The 21,325-nt window shown below is 44.6% G+C and overlaps 1 protein-coding gene across 2 annotated transcripts in view; it reads right to left on the bottom strand.

The window, feature by feature from the left end:
* RASGRF2 (Ras protein specific guanine nucleotide releasing factor 2) overlaps window positions 1-21,325 on the bottom strand; it is a 209,433-nt gene that overhangs the window by 155,203 nt on the left and 32,905 nt on the right. For both annotated transcript variants that reach the window (XM_043547250.1, XM_037903168.2), the window contains exon 2: window positions 105-211. In XM_043547250.1, the coding sequence (XP_043403185.1) occupies window positions 105-211 (107 nt within the window). The remainder of the gene's footprint in view (window positions 1-104; window positions 212-21,325) is intronic.

Below are 21,325 nucleotides of genomic sequence, written 5' to 3'. Positions count from 1 at the left end.
TACCTTTTTTTTTTTAGAGAGAGTGGATTTAGATTAAAAATCTCTACCATCTTCTTAAGAATAAAAAGTGGAGTTTAGAATAAATTAAGAGGCCGGTTTCATACCTAGCTTGGTGGATAGCTTCTACCCATTCATCTCCGTCACTTTCTTCCTCACAACGGAGCTCCAGTGGCTTCTGCCCTTCATGGCCAAAGACAACAGTAAAGAAGTACTGCGAATTTAAAGGGGCAAAAAAGTTGTTTTAAAAATGCTGCTAAGTAAAACACAGGCATAACATACAATAAAATATTATGAATTTTGATACAACCCAAAACATTACACACTGCTAAGGATTCAGTTTCAACTGATGAAAGCCATAAAATGCAAAGCTGAAGTTTAACCTATATTCTTATAGTAGCTTTCATGATACTTATGATAACTCATTGTTCTAAAGCTTTCAAATAGAAGACATCATAGAATAATTCTTTTAGCAGCTGCAATACTTGTGTACAACAGGGTGACTTAAGGATGGCGTCTTTGTAGTTCATTCTTTGCGTTGTTTTTTTTTTTTTTTTTACCTTAGGTCAATTTCTTTTATTTTTCTCAAATGCTACTTTAGAAAAGATCTCTCCTGTGGGTATGAGTGACAGTTGAAAACAATTGTTTGTGATTTGCATTCCTTGCAGCTGAAACCTTGTCTGTCGGCGCATCCTCCATACCGGGACAGAAACTTTCCCAGATTTGAAGGCAGAAAAAGAAGACTTGGGAGGACATGTTCAATGAGTTAATGCACCTCTGAGAGTGACAAGACAGAGCTCAGCACATGGAGGATTGCACTGTCCGAGAACCTGGACATGGACAGAGAGGACAGGAGAGCATGCAGGAAACTAGAATGTGCCATGCAGGAAGAGATGCTGAGGATTATGAAGGACTAATCAGACATGTTGAGGTGTCTGGTTGAGACTCAAGAAAGGCAGCTGGATACTAGAGTCCCTCTGCAACCAATGCTGAACCTGCTGCCATCATCACCCAGTTCTACATCCTCCTCCCCAAAATGTCATATGGGGTGGGAGGAGGGAATTTTCGGTATCCCTTGCACTCAACACCAGAGGAGGGTACAAGGACCAGAAGGCACCCATTCCCACCCCTTTGATTGCTATTGCAATGCATCTGTAAGCAAGCTTTCCTTGTTTCTCCCCCTACAATGTTATCAGCCCTTTTGCCCCAAGTTATCTTACTTTTCTTTGCTGTCTCTGTGTGTTTGTGTGCATAATAAAATTTAATGGATTGAGGGGAAAAGGCTCTTTATTCATTCAACACATGGTGATTGGTGGGGTGGAGTTTACAGGGGAGAAAATGCAATGGAGGGGACAGTTCAGTAAGGAACAACACAGATAAGTGTCACATTACTCTGGCTCATTGCTGAAACTGGTTTTCAAAGCCTCACGGAGATGCAGAGCCCCTCGATGTGCCCATCTTATTGCCCTGGTGTCTGGCTGCTCAAAATTGGCTGCCGGGCGATCTGCCTCAACCCCCCACCCCAGAGGAAACTTTTCTCCCTTTGTTTCACAGATATTATGGTGCACACAGCAGGAAGCAATAACAATGGGGATATTGCTTTCACTGAGGTCTAACCTAGTAAGCAAACAATGCCAGCAGCCTTTTAAACGTCCAAAGGCACATTCCACCACCATTCTGCACTTGCTCAGTCTATGATTGAACTGGTTCTTACTGCTGTCCAGGCTACCAGTGTATGCTTCATGAGCCATGGGAGCAAGGAGTAGGCTGGGTCTCCCAGGATCATGACTGGTATTTCAACATCACCAATGGTTATTTTGCAGTCTGGAAAGACAGTCCCTGCTTGCAGATTTCTGAACAGACCTGTGTTCCTAAAGAAACGTGCATCATGCACCTTCCCTGACCATCCCACATTGATGTCAGTGAAACGGCCCCTGTGATCCACTAGCGCTTGCAACACCATTGAGATGTATCCCTTTCTGTTTACGTACTCTTCAGCAAGCTGGTCTGTTGCCAAGATAGGGATATGCATTCCATCTATTGCCCCATCACATCACAGTTAGGGAACGCCATCGCAGCAAAACCATCCACTATGTCCTGCACATTGCCCAGAGTCTCTACCCTTCTTAACAGAAATCTGTTAATGGCCCTGCAAACTTGGATCACAACAGATCCCATGGTAGATTTACCCACTCCAAACTGATGCCCCACTGACTGGTCGCAGTCTGGCGTTGCAAGCTTCTACAGAACTATCACCACTCGCTTCTCCACTGTCAGAGCAGTCCTCATTTTAGTATTGCTGTGCTTCAGGGCTGGGGAAAGCTCTATACACAGTTCCTGGAAAGTGGCCTTATGCATTCGAAAGTTCTGCAGCCATGCTCATCATCCCATAGCTGCATAACAATGCGGTCCCACCAGTCAGTGCTTGTTTCCTGGGCCCAGAAATGGCACTCAACCTTGTCAAGGTGATGCATGACTGTCGTCAGCAACTGTGAATTGCTCCGCTCTATGTCTTCCAGCAGGGCTGCATGCGTGGCATCATATTGTTCTACGTGGCAGCTCCTATATTGGCTGTGTAAATATTGTAAGATAAGGTGCGAGCTGTTTGTAATGCTCACAATAGCGTACAGCTGAGCAGGGCCCATGCTATGGGGTCCACGCACGTAACCAAGGCTTATGAAAAAAGGCTTGAAAAAGGCTCAGTTTGTTTGCCGTTGATTTCAGGGAGGGAGGGAGGTAAGTGCATCATGGGAGGCTAACACTATGTTCCCATAACCACCCACGCGAATGTTTTGGTCCCATAAGGCATTGCAAGCCCAACCCAAAATTCCACTTGGGTATTGCACTGTGGGATAGCTACCCACAGTGCAGTGCTCCATGCGTTGATGCAAGCCCTGCTAGTGAGGATGCACTCCGACGACACAATTAGCGTAGTGTGGACACACAAGATGGACTTGTTTAAATCGGAGGCTCCATGGCGACTTACATAAAGTTGACTTAACTTTGCAGTGTAGACATGGCCTTAGTGAAGTTGATGGGAGTTGTGAGTGAAGGACTTCAGGATAGGGCACTGAGCAGTAAAATGAGTCCTCTCGGGTAAATGCAAAGTATGAGGAGAGAAAATGCTCTCCCCACTAAACATAACTACTTCTGTAACTGGAGTCTAACTGTAAGCTCCAAGTCATTCTAATCAGTAGTGAGATATCTAACTCAGCTTCCTGTTCCTCCACCAGCCATTGTTACAAATAGTAACCCTGCAGTGCTGTCAACAAACATTTTACTTTATGCATGCGTCTGATGGAGTGGGTTTTAGCCCACGAAAGCCTATGCCCATATAAACGTGCTAGTCGCTAAGGTGCCACAAGTACTCCTCGTGTTTTTTGGGTTTGGTTTTTTTTTTGCACACTAACACGGTCTGGAACATTTTACTTTACGTGTCAAGTTCACAGCTCAGCTGCGGTGACGATACAAGAAATCCGCTGAGGAAAGTGCAATTTCAAAAATCATCAAGAAAATATGAAGTATATCTTCAGAGTTAATGGTTGTTTTAAAACAGAAAGATCTAGAAATGTATCAAGAAGAAGAGAAGATCAGAAACACATACACAGACAATATCTACAATCATGGGTAGAAAGAATGTCTCAAGTCAATATTTAAATCTAATTTCTAATTGCAAACAGGAGGGAAAGATTGTCCATGAGACACTTTCCCTGTTAAAATGATTAATTTTATGAAAAATATTGACAATCGTCAAAATTAGATGTACTACTATATAACTATTATGCATCAGTAGGTGCTGCTTCTTTAGTAATGAGTAAACTACATAGTAGACCCTATTAATTAGAATGTATATATATTTACTACATCCATCTGCCTTTATGCTAGTGCATATACTGGGATATTTGATTTCATTTTAATTAACTTCAGGTAGACTACATACCATCTGACCATGGAAAGGTATACATAAAAAGGAAGTTATTTCTTTAGGAATTAGATTATTCGTTGAACTTAAGTTCCTAAATCCTATATTAACAATGTTTCATATAGAAGACTTTGGGCACAGAAATTAGCAACAGACAAGTAAAAATCATAGGAACAAGCTATAGTAGAAAGATTCACATTTAATAGAGTTCACAATGAAAGTCAAGGCTCATAGCTATTGAATTTTCAGAGATAAACCACTCCAAAGCTCTGAAAAGGGTCAGTACATCATTTAAAGGACAATCCTCTAAAACCATGATCTTTCAACAATGCTTACCACTTAAATGTGAGTACCACGTAGGGTAAGAAACATTTAATGACTTGTGGAAGGACCCACTTGAAAGAGCATTAGATAAGATCCTTTTTATGACACAATGCAGCTAAAATAATCTTTAAAAGGTAGAAAACAATTGCACTAACAACACAGAGATGTGACTATTTATTTCATATTTTGTACAGAATTACTAGGCTAGGTGATGTGTATGTATTTTTAAATCAATCTGACCTATGTGCCTTTATGAGTTCTTGGTTTCTACTGTGTTTCATAACGATGGAAATTCAAATATAAAATGAGAATAAATATATAGACCTGTAGAAGTATTCATTTACTTTCTAGGTATAATTGAAGTAGGAGGGAGAGAGGAGAGTTGATTTCACAGCCCTCTCTATATTGTCTTGTAAGATCAGATAACCCAGCCCTCACTCAAACAAAACTTGTAGTGAATTCAATGGAAATTTTGTCTTAGGATTTGGATGATATAGATTTTAGAAGCATTCAGTTACTATGGTGATGAGCATAATATAAATGCCTTGTTAGTCTAAGAAAATGACAGACTAGAGGTTTGATTCAGTTCCTATTGAAGTCAACGTTAAATTCCCATTGACTTCAACTGGAGCAGGACCGAGCTCTTGATGGGTATGGCTGGCACAGAAAACTGAAGATTTTTGGAAGTTATTAAAGATTCACTTGCTTTTTAAAAAAGTTGTGAGCATATTTATTGCTCTCCAACACCATGGCAAGTTGTCTATCCTACCATAAGTGTATACTTTCCACACAAACTAATATTTAAAAGTAGGGTTCACCTCTCAACACGTATATGCAAAGCACCATAATATATTTTTTAAAAGAATCCTGAAGTGATCCTTGGACTTCAAACATTTTTATAAATGTTACTTATTTATCAAAAGCATTTGTTACAAACAAGTTAGAAAAGAAGATAGTAGCTGTGACACATTCCTGGATTTTCAACATCATGGTGTGTGTGTGATTGCTCATATATAAACAATAATAGTACTATTGCTCAAGTCTTCTAAGTAGCAGTTCAATTTCCACATCATTTTGATTTAGACAGTAGTCATAAAAAAATCACATTTCAGTAAACATGCTGTTTGTGACTGAGAGTAAATATTTATGACCTTGTGGACAGATTTATATCAGCTACCATCATTTTTATCTGTTAGTCTAACAGACAGGCATTTATATTTTTTGGATTAGGCATCTGGGTCAGTTAGATTATTTTTATTATTGTTTCTCCTGGAAGTATGTAATGAAGACTTGTAGAAGGCTAAAGATTAAATAAAAATTCTGTACTTTGTACATATATCAAAAGATTGTCATTCCTTTTTTAAGCTGTTCTTTCAGTATGCAAATGGATGGATTTACAAGGATGATAAGCATTGATTTTAACATACACAGCTCTTGTACTAAAGGGGTTTTTTAAGTGTATCCGGAAAGAGGAAAAAAATAGAACTCATTTTATTAGCAGCACACTATTAAAAAATAAGTCAATGGAAAGAACAGTGTGATCAAGTTGGAGGATCATCGTCCTCTATTTCTGAAAGTGTTAAATAAAACTATTATATTATCTCTTCTACTGGTACTTAAGTCCAACTAGTCTCAATTTCTTTTTAAACTGGAAAGGAAGCTGGAGAAGCTGTGCTAAACTGTGGGATGTGGAGAACATCTGCTGGGCCTCCCTGGTTAGAAATTACTGGAACAGGATTAGGAAGATGATTAAAAATGACTGCATGAACAATCAGCTGTCACTGATGAATCTAGGATTCTGCTGGCTTCCCGTAAAAGCAGTTTACACCATAAGATTACATTAATTGTGTCTTTTTAAGAACTGCTAGGCTAGTAGTTACCACTCACTGGAAGAAGAACACAGATCAAGATTTGCAATACTTGTATGAAAAAATAAGGGTTATGCTAGACTGGAGAAGTTTATGTATGCTGCATGACAAAAACTAGACAACTGTATGGCTCCCCATCATACAAACTCCCTGTCACAGAATGACTGGCCTCTTTCATAGGGAGTGGGGTGCAGTGCACCTGGGGACTCAATAATCTGCTGCCCAACTTGGCATAAAGAAAGGCAGCTGCACTTTATAAACAGGGAGACAGCTGCTGGTGATTGCTGGCATGTGCCTCCAGACACTGCAAGGAATAAGAAGGTTCCTGAAGGGCCCTGACTCAGCAGCAAGGAAAGCCTCTGGAGAAGTCTGGGCAAAAAGTGCTAGGAAAGCAGGAAGACAGACTCTTATGGAGGAGGGGCTGTACCCATCTTGGGAATGGAGCCCGAAGAGGTGAATTTTAAAGACAGGACAGACCCTCAGGTAGGAGGAGTTAAGCCCAGTGAAACTGGGATGAAGACTATGTAAATCTGGGTTCTATTTTGAAAGATGTCATGCAAGACTTAATAAATTTGACCCAAGAAGGGCAATTTTTAAAAATATCTGGACTGTGTAGTCTCTTAAAAGGCCCTGACTTAAGAGGAAACTGAGGCAGGCTTCAGCAGAGCCACACATGGCCAAAAGGGGGTGCTACAGGGGAGGTACAACCTTTGACACTCCCTTTTTATTAATTATTACTACTTGTATTACTGTAGTGCCTAGGAGATCGAGCCATGGACCAGGATCCCAGTGTGCTAGGTGCTGTTCAAAACACAGAATAAAAAGATGATCCCTACCCCACGTATTTTACAATCTAAGTATAAGACAAGATACATTAAATGACAGATAGGGGAGTGCAAGGAAACAAAGAGACAATATTGGTCAGTATCACAGAGAATGATCTCTGTACACCAGCAGCCTAACTGTTGAGTGTTTTGTAGGCATAACAGCAAAGCAGAGATTTGAGGAGCGATTTGAAAGAGAACAATGAGACAGATTCACGGATGTTTACAGGGAGCACCCCCCAAAAAGTGAGAGGTAGCATAGGAAAAAGCACGAATGTGCTTGTTTGAAAATTTAACAAGTGTACAATGGAGGCTGGAATCATGGGCTGATCAGAGATGAGCATCGATAGCTTAATAATAAAATTTTGCCTTAAAACCAAATAAGCTGAGTCAGAAGAATTCATTTTGAGTGACATATTGATATGTTAACGTTTCTACAAAAATTATGTGCTGAAAGACATTTAAAATACACCATAATTTAGTCAAGCACAGCATAAAATTCAACCAGAATAGATGTTGAAAGGGCCTCAAACTGGCCACCAGATTTTCACACATAACTTTGCACTTGCAAATAATTAGAATCAAAATGACAGTACTGAGATAAAAGAAAAGGAGTACTTGTGGCACCTTAGAGACTAACCAATTTATTTGAGCATAAGCTTTCGTGAGCTACAGCTCAATTCATCGGTATGCGTCCAATGAAGTAAGCTGTAGCTCACGAAAGCTTATGCTCAAATAAATTTGTTAGTCTCCAAGGTGCCACAAGTACTCCTTTTCTTTTTGCGAATACAGACTAACACGGCTGCTACTCTGAGTACTGAGATAGCTACTTGATTACACCCATACAAAAAAGAAGAATGTAAGATGGTTTTTTGTGATCTTATTTTACTGGATGTGTACAGAGTTATTTGTCTTCTTACTCTATTGTAGTTTAGAATTTAAGCCTGGGAGACGAGACCACGTTCTATTACCTGCTCTGGCAATGACTTACTGTGCAGTCTTGGGCACATCCCTGAGGTAAAAATTTTCATAAGCATTTCCAGAAAATTAAAATTGAAGATAATGGAAATTTTAGATGCTCAACAGCTCTGAAAATCAGTCCAAAGATTCGAGTTTATGATTTATTTGAGCCAGTTTTTTAAACATTTGGCTTTAACCTCTTCATGCTTCAGATTAACCATCTGCAAAATACCATCTGTGGTACCCCATAGAGGTTAGTTCACTACTTAATATTTGCAGCTAAAATCTTAAGAGAAAATCCTAAGAAAAAATAAAATGTGAAAACAAAACTAACGGTTACTCCTGAGGGAATTCTGCACCAAAAAATAAAAATTCTGAACAGTATTTTTAAATTCTGCAAATTTTATTTGTCACTAAATAAATGTGGAGGCTCCAACATAGCAGTGGGGAGCACAGGCCAGAGGCTGCACAAAGGTGGGAGATCATCCTAAAGCCCCTCTCCCCTCACCCCCGGGACACACTTAGTGGTGAAGCTGCACCCGAATCTGACACAGCACAAGGGCCTACCCCAGAAACACCCCTGGGTCCTGCCCCTCCACACCAGTTGCATCAGGTGGGGCAGGCAGGCTCAGCCCAGCAGGATCCAAGCGTGGAGAGGCTTGGTGTGGGGGAAGCCAGGTGTGAGATGAGAGGATTCTGGGTGGGGCAATTTGTGGGTAACTCAGTGGGGAGGGGGGTCCAGGTGTGGGGGGATCTGGATGCACAGCAGCTCATTGGGGGGTTCCTGGGGTAGGGACAATGGGGCTCTACGGGGGGTCCAGGTGAAGGTGGTTGAGTCTCAGCAGAGGGGCCTGGGTGTGGGGGGGATGGGGCTCAGCGGGGATGGTCGGGGGGGGGGGGCTCGGCAGGGGTTCCAGGTGCAACAGAAGTGGGGGTTTGAGTGTAGGGGGCTCAACAGGGAGTGGTCTGGTTGCAGGGTGGGGATCCAGATGCAGGGGGATGGGACTCGGGGCGGGGGGGAGGGGGAGGCTGGGTGCAGGGAGGCTCCAGATGCAGGGGATGAGGCTTGGCAGGGTGAGGGTTTGGGTGTGGGGAGGCTTGGTGGGTGGATTCCGGGTGCAAGGGGTGAGGCTCGGTGGGGGAGTTTGGGTATGGGGGTATCCAGATGCATGGGGGTTGGGTGGATGGGGGGCACAGGAAGCGGGGGGTATGGAGTTTCCTGCAGTCAGGGGAGGGTCTGACCCGACCGCAGCTACTCCTTGCAGGGAAAGGTGAAGTCCCTTCTTCCGCTACTCGCAGCCCAGATGGGACTAGCATATGAGCCCAGCGCAGGGTAGGAACCACCAGCCAGGGCATCCGTAGCCTGCGGTGATTACTCTCTCCAATGGTTGTTCAAGGTGCTCGAAACAACGTGCCCGCACTGCTGGGGCGGGGTGCACAACCACTCTTGCGGCTTCCCTTTGCTTCCCCATCAGAAAGTCTTTTTTCTGCAGGGACTCAAAGAAATCTGTGGGGGACATGAATTGTGCACACACGCAGTGGCACAGAATTCCCCCAGGATTTAAAAGGTAAGTTCAACATATTATCATTCCTCACTTTTTTGGCTGTGTTAATGTTTTAACACTTCAGAACACTAGGAACCCATGTTGAACATCTAGCAGCAGTAAGAGAAGGGTTGACCTGACTATCACTTTTGCACAGAGCCATGACTTTGTGTGCAATCTCATTATATCCCAGTATTGCTTAGTAGGACTTGAAAAATGTGCACCTAATTATATTAATGAAAGATATATTGAACTTGGAATTTTTGGCAATATTTTTATGATCTACCTGTGTGCCTCAGTTTACCCTGCTTTCATGTACTGCTTTATACTGAGGGTATGTCTACACTTTGAGCTGGAGGTGTGATTCCCATCTCGAGGAGACATACCCATGCTAGCTCTGACTGATCTAACATGCTAAAAATACCATGGCAGTAGCCAGGGAAGTGTGCGCAGCAGGTGGGTTTAGTCACCCAAAGTACAAGTCTATGGTATTTGAGGCAGCTAGACCCTCCTGCCACTCACACTGCCACAGCTATACTCTATTTTTAGTGCATTAAATGTTAGGAGCCAAGACCTAGACAGTCAGGTCTAGTGGGTGGAGCAGGCATCCAGGTTGGGGAATGAAGCCAAAAGTCAGAACCAGAGTTAACTGCCAGTTACCAGAGCCGGGGTCAAGCCACAGTCAGAACCAGCAATCGAAACTGAGGGTCAGAGACAAGGTCAAATGCAAGAGCTAAGGGTTAAGCTGGAGTCAGCGACAGATGTCAGGGTTGGAACCAGAACTGGTAACTGAGGATTGGAGGCAAGGATCAAGCATGGAGCAGGCGCACAGGGGGAACAGGAGTGAAGGGTAGGGGTAAAGCAGGAACCAGAAACAGGGCTTGATGCGGGAGGCAGCCACAAGCCAGGCTCAATGCAACCACAACAGGAAACCACCGTGTTGCTCAGACAAACTTCCTGGTCCTCCTCCTCCTGGTTTAAATAGCATGGTTGGACCAGTCAGTGGAGCTAAGTAACCCTCCAATCAGAGCTCCCATGGGTAGTTATTTGGCTGGAGATATAACCCTAGTAGCAGCTGCCTAGGGACTCCCAGGCCTGGGTTCAAGATGTGGGACACCACACTAGATTGATCAGAGTTACCATGGGTATGTCTCCTCAAGCTGGGAATCACATCCCTATCTTGAAGTGTAGACACACCCTGAGTGTAAAAAGGAATGAGGCATGGTCAAGTGTCAGATATGAGCTACACGATGGGAGGGTCCCAGAGCTCAGGCTACAGCCCAAGCCTGAACATCTACACTGCAATTAAACAGCCACATAACCCAAGCACAGGCCAGCCATGGGTGTCTAATTGCAGTCTAGACATACCCAGAGAAACTGAAAGCCAAGATGGTTTCAAGGACTGCTTGGCTTGTTGGGGCAACTCCTTCTGCAAAGATGAACTCTTGACACAAGCTTGATTTTTTCCATGCTAAGCAAATGACTTTCTCATGCTGCACTCCAGTTGATGAATAAATGCTACCTTATTTTGAAAAGGGATCCTTGCTGCAAATACTCTCCTTTTTGCATTGCTCCCTAATAAGATAAACTATCTCTCAGGAGTTTGATTTCAGTTGGACTCACTGCAGAGAGTCACAGTGAGAAACAGGGATGCTGGAGTGTGAAGGCTCAGCCTCAGAGTCATCAAAGCCATGTGGCCTGCCCTGGTGGGAAAAAAAGGGGGAAACTTTGGGACAGGCACAGTAAAGACATTACTCCCATGTTTAAAAGCAGAGTATAGCACAGACCCTGTAAATCCATGACAAAAGGGAATCATACTATTCAAGGCAATGATGTATTGTGAGATATCCAACTGCTAACTCCGTTGCCAATATTTTGCCTCATTTCTCAAATATAAAATGCATACAGTTACATATATTCTATACTCCAGCAATGCCTACCCTAGGCAGAGACCCTTGGTCGGACCACAAGGAGAATGCACTGTCCCTGGAAGGGAAGTAGAGTGGGGAGAGCATCCCAACAAAATACTCCCCCTCACCTCCATGAGTATGGGAGAATGGGGGTAGGTTGCTAGTTGGATCTAAAAAAGGGGATGTGCTGCTCCCAGGCGGATGAGGGAGGGAGTAGACCATAAACCAAAGCTGAGCCTCTCCCACTCCTCAGGCTCACTGCATCCCACTGGCCAGGGGGTAGGGCAGGGATTGGTAGCTGATTGTTGGCGGTAGAGGATGAGAGCTAATTTAAACTCTTGCTTCTTCAGCTGTTCCACCTTCCCTCCCTAAAGTGTAGATAGTGAGTGTTGCTTCCAGGATGCTGAGGGTCTGCCCTGTTTTCCAGGACCAGGAAAGAATTTTTCCCATTGGGTCAAATTAACAGAAGTCAGGTGGGGTTTTTATTTATTTATTTATTTATTGCCTTGCAGCATTGTGGAGGCACAGTTGGGATCATGAAGACTAGCATTTAGAAGTCTAAGAGGTATTATAAGAAGATTAACTGGTTGCAACTTGTGGCTAGTGTCCAGTGCAACTAAAGGCTATAAGGCCCATCTGCCAGAGGTAAATGACACCTGGGATTGTAACTAGTGGACCATGTCCCTGTAAGGAGGCGTGTAGGTCTAAAGTCTTTACAGACTGAGGTCCCCTTTGGTACTCTCTATCCCCCATGCATGGGGGAGGGTTAGAGGATTCAGAAATGAGCTGATGCCAGGGGCGCCAGAACAGGGGAGACCAGGGGGACATGGGCCTCCCACTTTTTACCAGCCATAAGGATGAGTGACAGGGTGAGGGAGTGGAAAGGAGCGAGCAGGGGCAGGGTTTTGGGGGAAAGAGGTGGTGTGGGGGTGGGGCCTCGGAGAGAAGGGGTGGTGTGGGAGAAAGGGGCCACGGTTCAGGCGCCAGTGCCCTCCCCCTTTTTAGGGAGGTTCCATCTCTCCTGGCTGATGCCTAGGAGTTGGCCAAGGGGTCTACCCCAGGTTGTTGGTTACATGATAGTATTGTGTCCTAACTGATTAGACACTTCTGGAATGTATCACACAGATGCAGTATATAGATTTAAAGTAAGATTCCGCAGACCCCTAGTTTAATCCTGCAGCTCACATAAGACAGCATGCAGCTTCCCTGTTTGCAGGTAACTGCCCTCTCTAGTCAAAACGAAAATCTGGAATTAATTTATTAATATAATTCCACGTATCTCACGTGGAATACACAATTCACATGTAAAACAAAACCTGGAAAAGTATAATGAAGTCACTGGAGGCTCTGATTCTCTTCCCCTCCTATTGACTAATACAAAAAATACCATACTAGATACAGTTATAATAGTAATGTTGTTGCGGGTTATGCTATTTATTTAGTTTTCAATTATTTTGCATGGCAAAGAATGTTAACAGTAGTTTATTAGGAGGAAAAAACCTGCTGCAACAGAGACAAATCTCATTATGTTAAGGAATAAGGAGACTAAGACTAAATACAAAAAATACAACCTCAAATCAAGCATACCAGATGCAGCTACATAATGATTTGCTATTAATAATTATCACTCGTGTATGGGTCCTCCAAAAGTGCACTTGTTGCTGTCAAATAGGAGTTTTGTGTTGGCAAATGCAACCTGGTTGCCTAGGAGGCACACTGCTTCCATTCCTCTGCTGCTGCTGTCCCCAGTATGTTGTACTTAAGAGGAAGGATGGATGCTGGTAAAAGCACTGGGCTGGGATTTAGAATATCTGGGGTCTGCCACAGCATCTTGACCTTGGCCAAATCACTCAGCGTCTCTATGCCCCTGCAAAACGATGGGGATAACAATCCTGTGTGCCTTTTCTGTTTAACCTGCTAGACTTTCGGGCAGGTTCTGTATCTTACTGTTTGTATGTACAGGGTTTAGCACAAATCAGGGCCTAATCTCAGTTGGAGCCACTAGGCACTACTGCAATATAAACAACAAAAACACCATAAGAAGAGCATTAACACTGAGCTATTTTTGCCGATGCCCTATTTTTGCTTGGGTGGGTGGAGGGAGCATTTTTCCAGAACTGCAGCCTCTCTGCCTTCACTTTCCCTGCATATGACCTGGCTCCCACCTCCAATGGGACCAGAGAGAGGGGGAATGAAGATTCCTATGCCTACTGTTGATCCTTGTGGTGCCTTCTCCATGTGTGAAAGTGAAAGAACCGAGTGAAGGGTAAACAGAGGTAAAAAGAGTCACAGTGAAGGGTGGATGAAGGAGATCAAGAAAAGGGGAGATCAGGGGAATGGATAGATGGAAGAGAATGAAGGAGACAGTGGGGTACGGTGCAGATAAATTTGTAAGATCAGCACTTTTAGAGAAAGTGTCAGGATCTCTTAGGAATGAACCAGCTCCTTCAATCTCCTTCCCCCCCCTCCTTACTAAAAAGTCTTCCCTTTCCCTACATTTTGTATTTAGTTCTCACTGTGGCAAGGATCATGATCATTCCCCATCATGCATTTAACCAGGATATGCTGCCTTTAGGGGCTGCTTTGTTTAATAGGATATGCTGCCTTTAGTTGCTGCTTTGTTTTTTTGTTTGTCTTAAATTTGATTAAGTCGCAGCTGCTTAGCCTCAATTCATTTTGATTTCTGCCCTCTGTGGCACCTATCCTTTTACAAGGAGAAATTAATATATTTCATAGACCTATATGATCATCTAGTCTGACCACTTGCATAACGGAGGCCATAGAATTAAACCACGCCATTCCTGCATCAAGCTAATAACTTCTGGTTGAGTTAGAGTATACCTTGTAGAAGGACATCTGGTCTTGATATAAAGATTTCAAGCAATGAAGAATCCATCACATCTTTTGTTCCATCACAACATTGTTCCAATGGTTAATTACCCTCAATGTTAAAAATATATGCCTTATTTATAGTCTAAATTGATGTGAGTGGGGAAGCAACCTAATAGGGTTACTCACTAGGACCCATTCCCACAACTGATGGATGAAAGGATATACCCATACACAGTCAATGGCAAGATTGGGAACTAGGTTCCTGCAACTGAACCTCCTGGGGATTATGACATGTAATATCAATTGATAAAAAGAATCCAGTCAGAGCTCTGGGCATTGTACAATCATTAGAAAACATATAATTCTAAAGTATTAAGGTTAGTCTTCTGGCTATCTAGCATCTAATAGTTTAAAGACCTGCATACTCAGCACTTGTCATTTTTAAAGCACTTTACAAGCAATAACTAGACTTGAAACAATTCTACGGGGTAAGGATTATGATGCCCATTTTACACAAAAGGATATGGGCACAGATCCAAATTTAGAACTGGTGTATGGAGGTGCAACTCAGATTACTCTAATAGAATAGTTCCTGGGATGAGGTGACACAAAGTCAGTACCAGAGCCAAGAATTAGAACTCAATGGCTCCTGGCTTCCAGACTCATGTTCAAGCCACATCTCTTCTATTTATAAAAAAAGTATTAGGAAAATAAACATACCACATTTCAACTGACGACTATTTGTCAGGGGATGCAAAACAAGACTGACGTATCACTTACACTTCTAGACCAGAGGTCGTCGTGGCTTTAAATAAGGAAAGATAAGGGATCATTTAAACAACTGTATATAATATTTCCAAGAAGAGACATACAGTCCCCCTATGGGGGCAGAGTTTAGCAGGACTCAAAGAAAGATTGGACAAGAACATCCAAATTATAATAGGAAAGGGTGATTGGTTTTGGTTTTTTGTTGTTTTTTAAAGAAAAGAAGTGCTTTTGAAGGAATCTAAACCCTCACACTTCAGGGCATAAACCACCTTTTAATGGTAGTTAGACAGAAAATTTCCCTTGCACAAGTTCTCACATAATTGCATACTGCAGGGTTTCTTCCTCTGAAGCAGCTGAACTTTGCAAGATTCAAAGAGGGACTGGATAATTGTATAGATAACAAGAATAGCCAGAGCTATAGCTATTAATGGAAGGGATATAAAACCTCATACTTCAGGTCTTAAGCCAGTTTCTAACTGTTAGTGATTGGGATGAGACTCTCGTGGCAGATAGATTATCCCAAAGCTGCCTACTATGGAGTTTATTACACCTTCCTCTGAAGCATCTGGTGGTGGCCACTGACAAAGACAGGATACTGAACTACGTGGACCTTGGGTTTGATCCGATCTGGTAAAGCAACTCATGTGTTCCTATGTATATAATATTCCCAAGATGAAACATACAGTGAAGTAGCCACTCCTATCTTTACATTATAATATACTTGTTCTGAACATTTACATTATAAAATCCTAGCTGGAGCTTCATTACTTACACACAAAAACCAGAGGACCACCTTATATATTTAGGTGACTACAAAACAACATTCCTTCCACAATTTTTCATAATTAATTTAAAAATATTAGATCCACTATGTATGACAGAACTGCCTTCAGTTATATCAAGAGTGGATTCCTGCCCCCATCTCAGTCAATTTGGGTTTTGCCATTCATTTCAGTTGGGTCAGGACTAAGTGATAACTAGACCATTCCTGACAGGTGTCTGTCTAACCTGTTCTTAAAAAGCTCCAATGACGGAGATTCTACAACATCCCTAAGCAATTTATTCAAGTGCTTAATTACTCTGACTTCTAGGAAGTTTTTCCTAATGTCCAACGTAAATCTCCCTTGCTGCAATTTAAGCCCATTGCTTCTTGTCCTATCTTCAAAGGTTAATGAGAGCAATTTTTCACCCTCCTTCTTGTAACAATCTTTTATGTACTTAAACTGTTAGTCCCCCCTCGGTCTTCTCTTCTCCAGACTAAACAAACCCAATTGTTTCAATCTTTCCGTCTAGGTCACGTTTTCTAGACTTTTCATCATTTTTGTTATTCTCCTCTGGACTTTTGCCAATTTGTCCACATCTTTCCTGAAATACAGTTCCCAGAACTGGACACAATACTCCAGTTGAGACCTTATCAGCACAGAGTAGAGTGGAAGAATTACTTTTCAGTCATATTTCAGAGTAACAGCCGTGTTAGTCTGTATTCGTAAAAAGAAAAGGAGTACTTGTGGCACCTTAGAGACTAACCAGTTTATTTGAGCATGAGCTTTCGTGAGCTACAGCTCACTTCATCGGATGCATAGCATATCGTGGAAACTGCAGAAGACATTATATACACACAGAGACCATGAAACAAAACTTCCTCCCACCTCACTCCCCCGCTGGCAACAGCTTATCTAAAGTGATCCTCAAGTAGAGCCATTTCCAGCACAAATCCAGGTTTTCTCACCCTTCCCCCCCCCCACACACACACACATACAAACTCACTCTCCTGCTGGCAACAGCCCATCTCCCTTTGAAACCCCTCTTTATAATGCGCATGATAATCAAGGTGGGTCACCTCCAGCACTAATCCAAGTTCCTTCCCTGGTTCCCCCTCTTGCATCCATAGGCACCGACTTCCCCTCTGCCTGGTGGGTGCTCAACCCCACCCCGCCCCTGGCCCCACCTCTTCCCGCCCCTGCACCGCTCTCACCCCACCCCCATTCCACCCCTTCCCAAAGTGTCCGCCCCACCCTGCCTTTTCCCACCCCAGCCCTGCCCCCTTCCCGCCCATTCCACCCCATTCCTCCCAAGTCCGCATCCCTGCCCTACCTCTTCTCTGCCTCCTCCCCTGAGCGTGCCGCATCCCCACTCCTCCCCCTCCCTCCCAGAAAGTCCCTAAGTGCTGCCAAACACCTGTTAGGTGGCGGGGAGGGGGGGCGGGACGGGCTGGGATGGAGGGGGAGGAGCGGGGACGCAGCGCACTCGGGGGCGGGGGAGAAGGCGAGGAGTGGGAAGCTTGGCTGCCGGTGGGTGCAGCGCACCCACTAATTTTTCCCCATGGGTGCTCCAGTCCCAGAGTACCCACAGAGTTGGTGCCTATGCTTGCATCTATGAAGATGAAGGAAAGAAGAAATATACTAACATCCTAAACACCACACGCATTATCCAGCAGTATATGCAGAACCAGAACCTGCAAAAGCAGGCGAGTAGGCGACAACAGCACGGTGAGGAGAGTGATGAGGACATGGACACAGACTTCTCTCTAAGTACGGTCCCCGGCAATTTGGACATCATGGTGGTAATGGTGCAGGTTCATGCCGTGGAATGCCGATTCTGGGCCCGGGAAACAAGCACAGACTGGTGGGACTGCAAAGTGTTGGAGGTGTGGGACGATTTTTGACTTATGAGGAGAGGCTGAGGGAACTGGGATTGTTTAGTCTGCAGAAGAGAAGAATGAGGGGGGATTTGATAGCTGCTTTCAACTACCTGAGAGGTGGTTCCAGAGAGGATGGTTCTAGACTATTCTCAGTGGTAGAAGAGGACAGGACAAGGAGTAATGGTCTCAAGTTGCCGTGGGGGAGGTTTAGGTTGGATATTAGGAAAAACTTTTTCACTAGGAGGGTGGTGAAACACTGGAATGCGTTACCTAGGGAGGTGGTAGAATCTCCTTCCTTGGAAGTTTTTAAGGTCAGGCTTGACAAAGCCCTGGCTGGGATGATTTGATTGGGGATTGGTCCTGCTTTGAGCAGGGGGTTGGACTAGATGACCTCCTGAGGTCCCTTCCAACCCTGATATTCTATGATTCTATGATTCCCAATGGCTGCGAAACTTTCGCATGCGTAAGGGCACTTTCCTGGAACTTGCTTTCCCCTGCCCTGAAGCACCAGAATATCAAAATGAGAGCAGCCCTCACAGTTCACAAGTGAGTGGCGATAGCCCTGTGGAAACTTGCAACACCAGACAGCTACCAGTCAGTCGGGAATCAGTTTGGAGTGGGCAAATGTACTGTGGGGACTGCTGTGATCCAAGTAGCAAACGCAATCACTGAGCTGCTGCTATCAAGGGTAGTGACTCTGGGAAATGTGCAGGTCATAGTGGATGGCTTTGCTGAAATGGGATTCCCTAACTCTGGTGGGGCCATAGACGACGGAACCCATATTCCTATCTTGGCACCGGACCACCAAGCCGGCGTGTACATAAACTGCAAGGGGTACTTTTCAATGGTGCTGCAAGCACTGGTGGATCACAAGGGATGTTTCACCAACATCAACATGGGATGGCCGGGAAAGGTACATGACGCTCGCATCTTCAGGAACTCTGGTCTGTTTCAACAGCTGCAGCAAGGGACTTTTTTCCCAGACCAGAAAATAACTGTTGGGGATGTTGAAATGACTATAGTTATCCTTGGGGTCCCAGCCTACCCCTTGCTCCCATGGCTCATGAAGCCATACACAGGCAGCCTGGACAGTAGTCAGGAGCTGTTCAACTATAGGCAAGTGCAGAACGGTGGTAGAATGTGCATTTGGATGTTTAAAAGCGCGCTGGTGCAGTTTACTGACTGGGTTAGACCTCAGCGAAACCAATATTCCCATTGTTATTACTGTTTGCTATGCACTCCACAATCTCTGTGAGAGTAAGGGGGAGACGTTTATGGTGGGGTGGGAGGTTGAGGCAAATCGCCTAGCCGCTGAGTACGCACAGCCAGACACCAGCGTGCTTAGAAGAGTACAGGAGGGCGTGGTGTGCATCAGAGAAGCTTTCAAAACCAGTTTCATGACTGGCCAAGCTATGGTGTGAAAGTTCTGTTTGTTTCTCCTTGATGAAAGCCCCCGCCCCTTGGTTCACTCTACTTCCCTGTAAGCTAATCACCCTCCCCTCCCGCCTTCGATCACCGCTTGCAGAGGCAATAAAGTCATTGTTGCATCAAATTCATGCATTCTTTATTAATTCATCACACAAATAGGGGGATAACTGCCAAGGTAGCCCAGGAGGGGTGGGGGAGGAAGGAAGAACAAGGCCACACTGCACTTTAAAACTTATTGAATGCCAGCTTTCTGTTGCTTGGGCAGTCCTCTGGGGTGGTGTGGTTGGGTGCCTGGAGGCCCCCCACCGTGTTCTTGGGCATCTGGGTGAGCAGGCTGTGGAACTTGGGGAGGAGGGTAGTTGGTTACACAGGGGCTGTAGCAGCGGTCTGTTCTCATGCTGCCTTTCCTGCACCTCAACCATATGCCGGAGCATATCAGTTTGATCCTCCAGTAGCCTCAGCATTGACTCCTGCCTTCTGTCAGCAAGCTGTCGCCACCTATCATCTTCAACCCGCCACCTGTCCTCGCGTTCATATTGTGCTTTCCTGGACTCTAACATTGTCTGCCTCCATGCATTCTGCTGGGCTTTTTCAGTGTGGAGGACTGCATGAGCTCAGAGAACATTTCATCGCGAGTGCGTTTTTTTCACCTTCTAATCTTTGCTAGCCTCTGGGAAGGAGATGATAGTGTGAGCGTTGAAACATTTGCAGCTGTGGGAGGAAAAAAAAAGGGAAAGTAGTAGTTAAAAAGACACATTTTAGAGAACAATGGGTAGACTCTTTCAGGGTGAACCTTGCTGTTAACATTACATAACACGTGTGCATTCGGTACAAGGTCGCATTTTGCCTCTTATATTGAGGGTCTGCCAGTTTGGTGTGACGGATCACACACGCAGGGCCGGCGGGCAATAGAATTCGGCTTGCAGGCAGCCATGGTAAGTCACAGTCTTTTGGCTTCTTTAACCTTCATAACATGTGGGAATGGTTTCAAACAGCAGTGCCCTCATTTCCCATACCAAACAGCCATTGGGTTGGCCATTGAAAATGGGTTGGCCATTTAAAAGGAGGGGCTGCGGTTTTCGGGTTAACGTGCAGCACAAACCCAACTAACCCCCCCCACACACACACACACACACACACACCCCCAATTCTCTGGGATGATCACTTACCCCCTCCCCCCACTGCGTGGCTAACAGCGGGGAAGATTTCTGTGCAGCCACAAGCAAACAGCCCAGCAGGAACGGCCACCTCTGAATGTCCCCTTAATAAAATTACCCTATTTCAACCAGGTGACCATGAATGATATCACTCTCCTGAGGATAACGCAGAGAGATAAAGAACGGATGTTGCTTGAATGCCAGCAAACACCGGGACCATACACTGCCATGCTTTGTTATGCAATGACTCCAGACTATGTGCTACTGGCCTGGCGTGGTAAAGTGTCCTACCATGGAGGACGGTATAAGGCTGCCCTCCCCAGAAATCTTTTGCAAAGGCTTTGGGAGTACATCCAGGAGAGCTTTATGGAGATGTCCCTGGAGGATTTCCGCTCCATCCCCAGACACGTTACCAGACTTTTCCAGTAGCTGTACTGGCTGCAAATTAATCATTAAACATGCTTGCTTTTAAACCATGTATTATATTTACAAACGTACACTCACCAGAGGTCCCTTCTCCGCCTGGCGGGTCTGGGAGCCTGCCTTGGGTGGGTTCGGGGGGTACTGGCTCCAAGTCCAGGGTGAGAAACAGTTCCTGGCTCTCCGGGAAAATGGTTTCTCTGCTTGCTTGCTGTGCGCTATCTTCCTCATCCCCAAAATGTGTATCCCTGTTGCATTATAATCCATTGATGGATGGGGTAGTGGTGGCTGTACCCCCTAGAATGGCATGTAGCTCATCATAGAAGCGGCATGTCTGGGGCTCTGACCCCGAGCGGCCATTTGCCTCTCCGTTTTTTTGGTAGGCTTGCCTGAGCTTCTTGAGTTTCACACGGCACTGCTGTGGGTCCCTGTTATAGCCTCTGTCCTTCATGCCCTTGGAGATTTTTTCAAATGTTTGGGCATTTCGTCTTTTGGAACGGAGTTCTGATAGCACGGATTCATCTCCCCATACAGCGATCAGATCCCGTACCTTCCTTTCGGTCCATGCTGGAGCTCTTTTACGATTCTGGGACTCCATCATGGTCACCTCTGCTGATGAGATCTGCACTCACCTGCAGCTTGCCACGCTGGCCAAACAGGAAATGAGCTTCAAAAGTTCGCAGGCCTTTTTCTGTCTACCTGGCCAGTGCATCTGAGTTGAGAGTGCTGT

The sequence above is a fragment of the Chelonia mydas genome, chromosome 5 (genome assembly GCF_015237465.2).
Source record: "Chelonia mydas isolate rCheMyd1 chromosome 5, rCheMyd1.pri.v2, whole genome shotgun sequence".
NCBI lineage: Eukaryota > Metazoa > Chordata > Testudines > Cheloniidae > Chelonia > Chelonia mydas.
The sequence above is the reverse complement of the archived record's forward strand: the minus strand, read 5'-3'. Positions and strand labels throughout refer to the sequence as shown.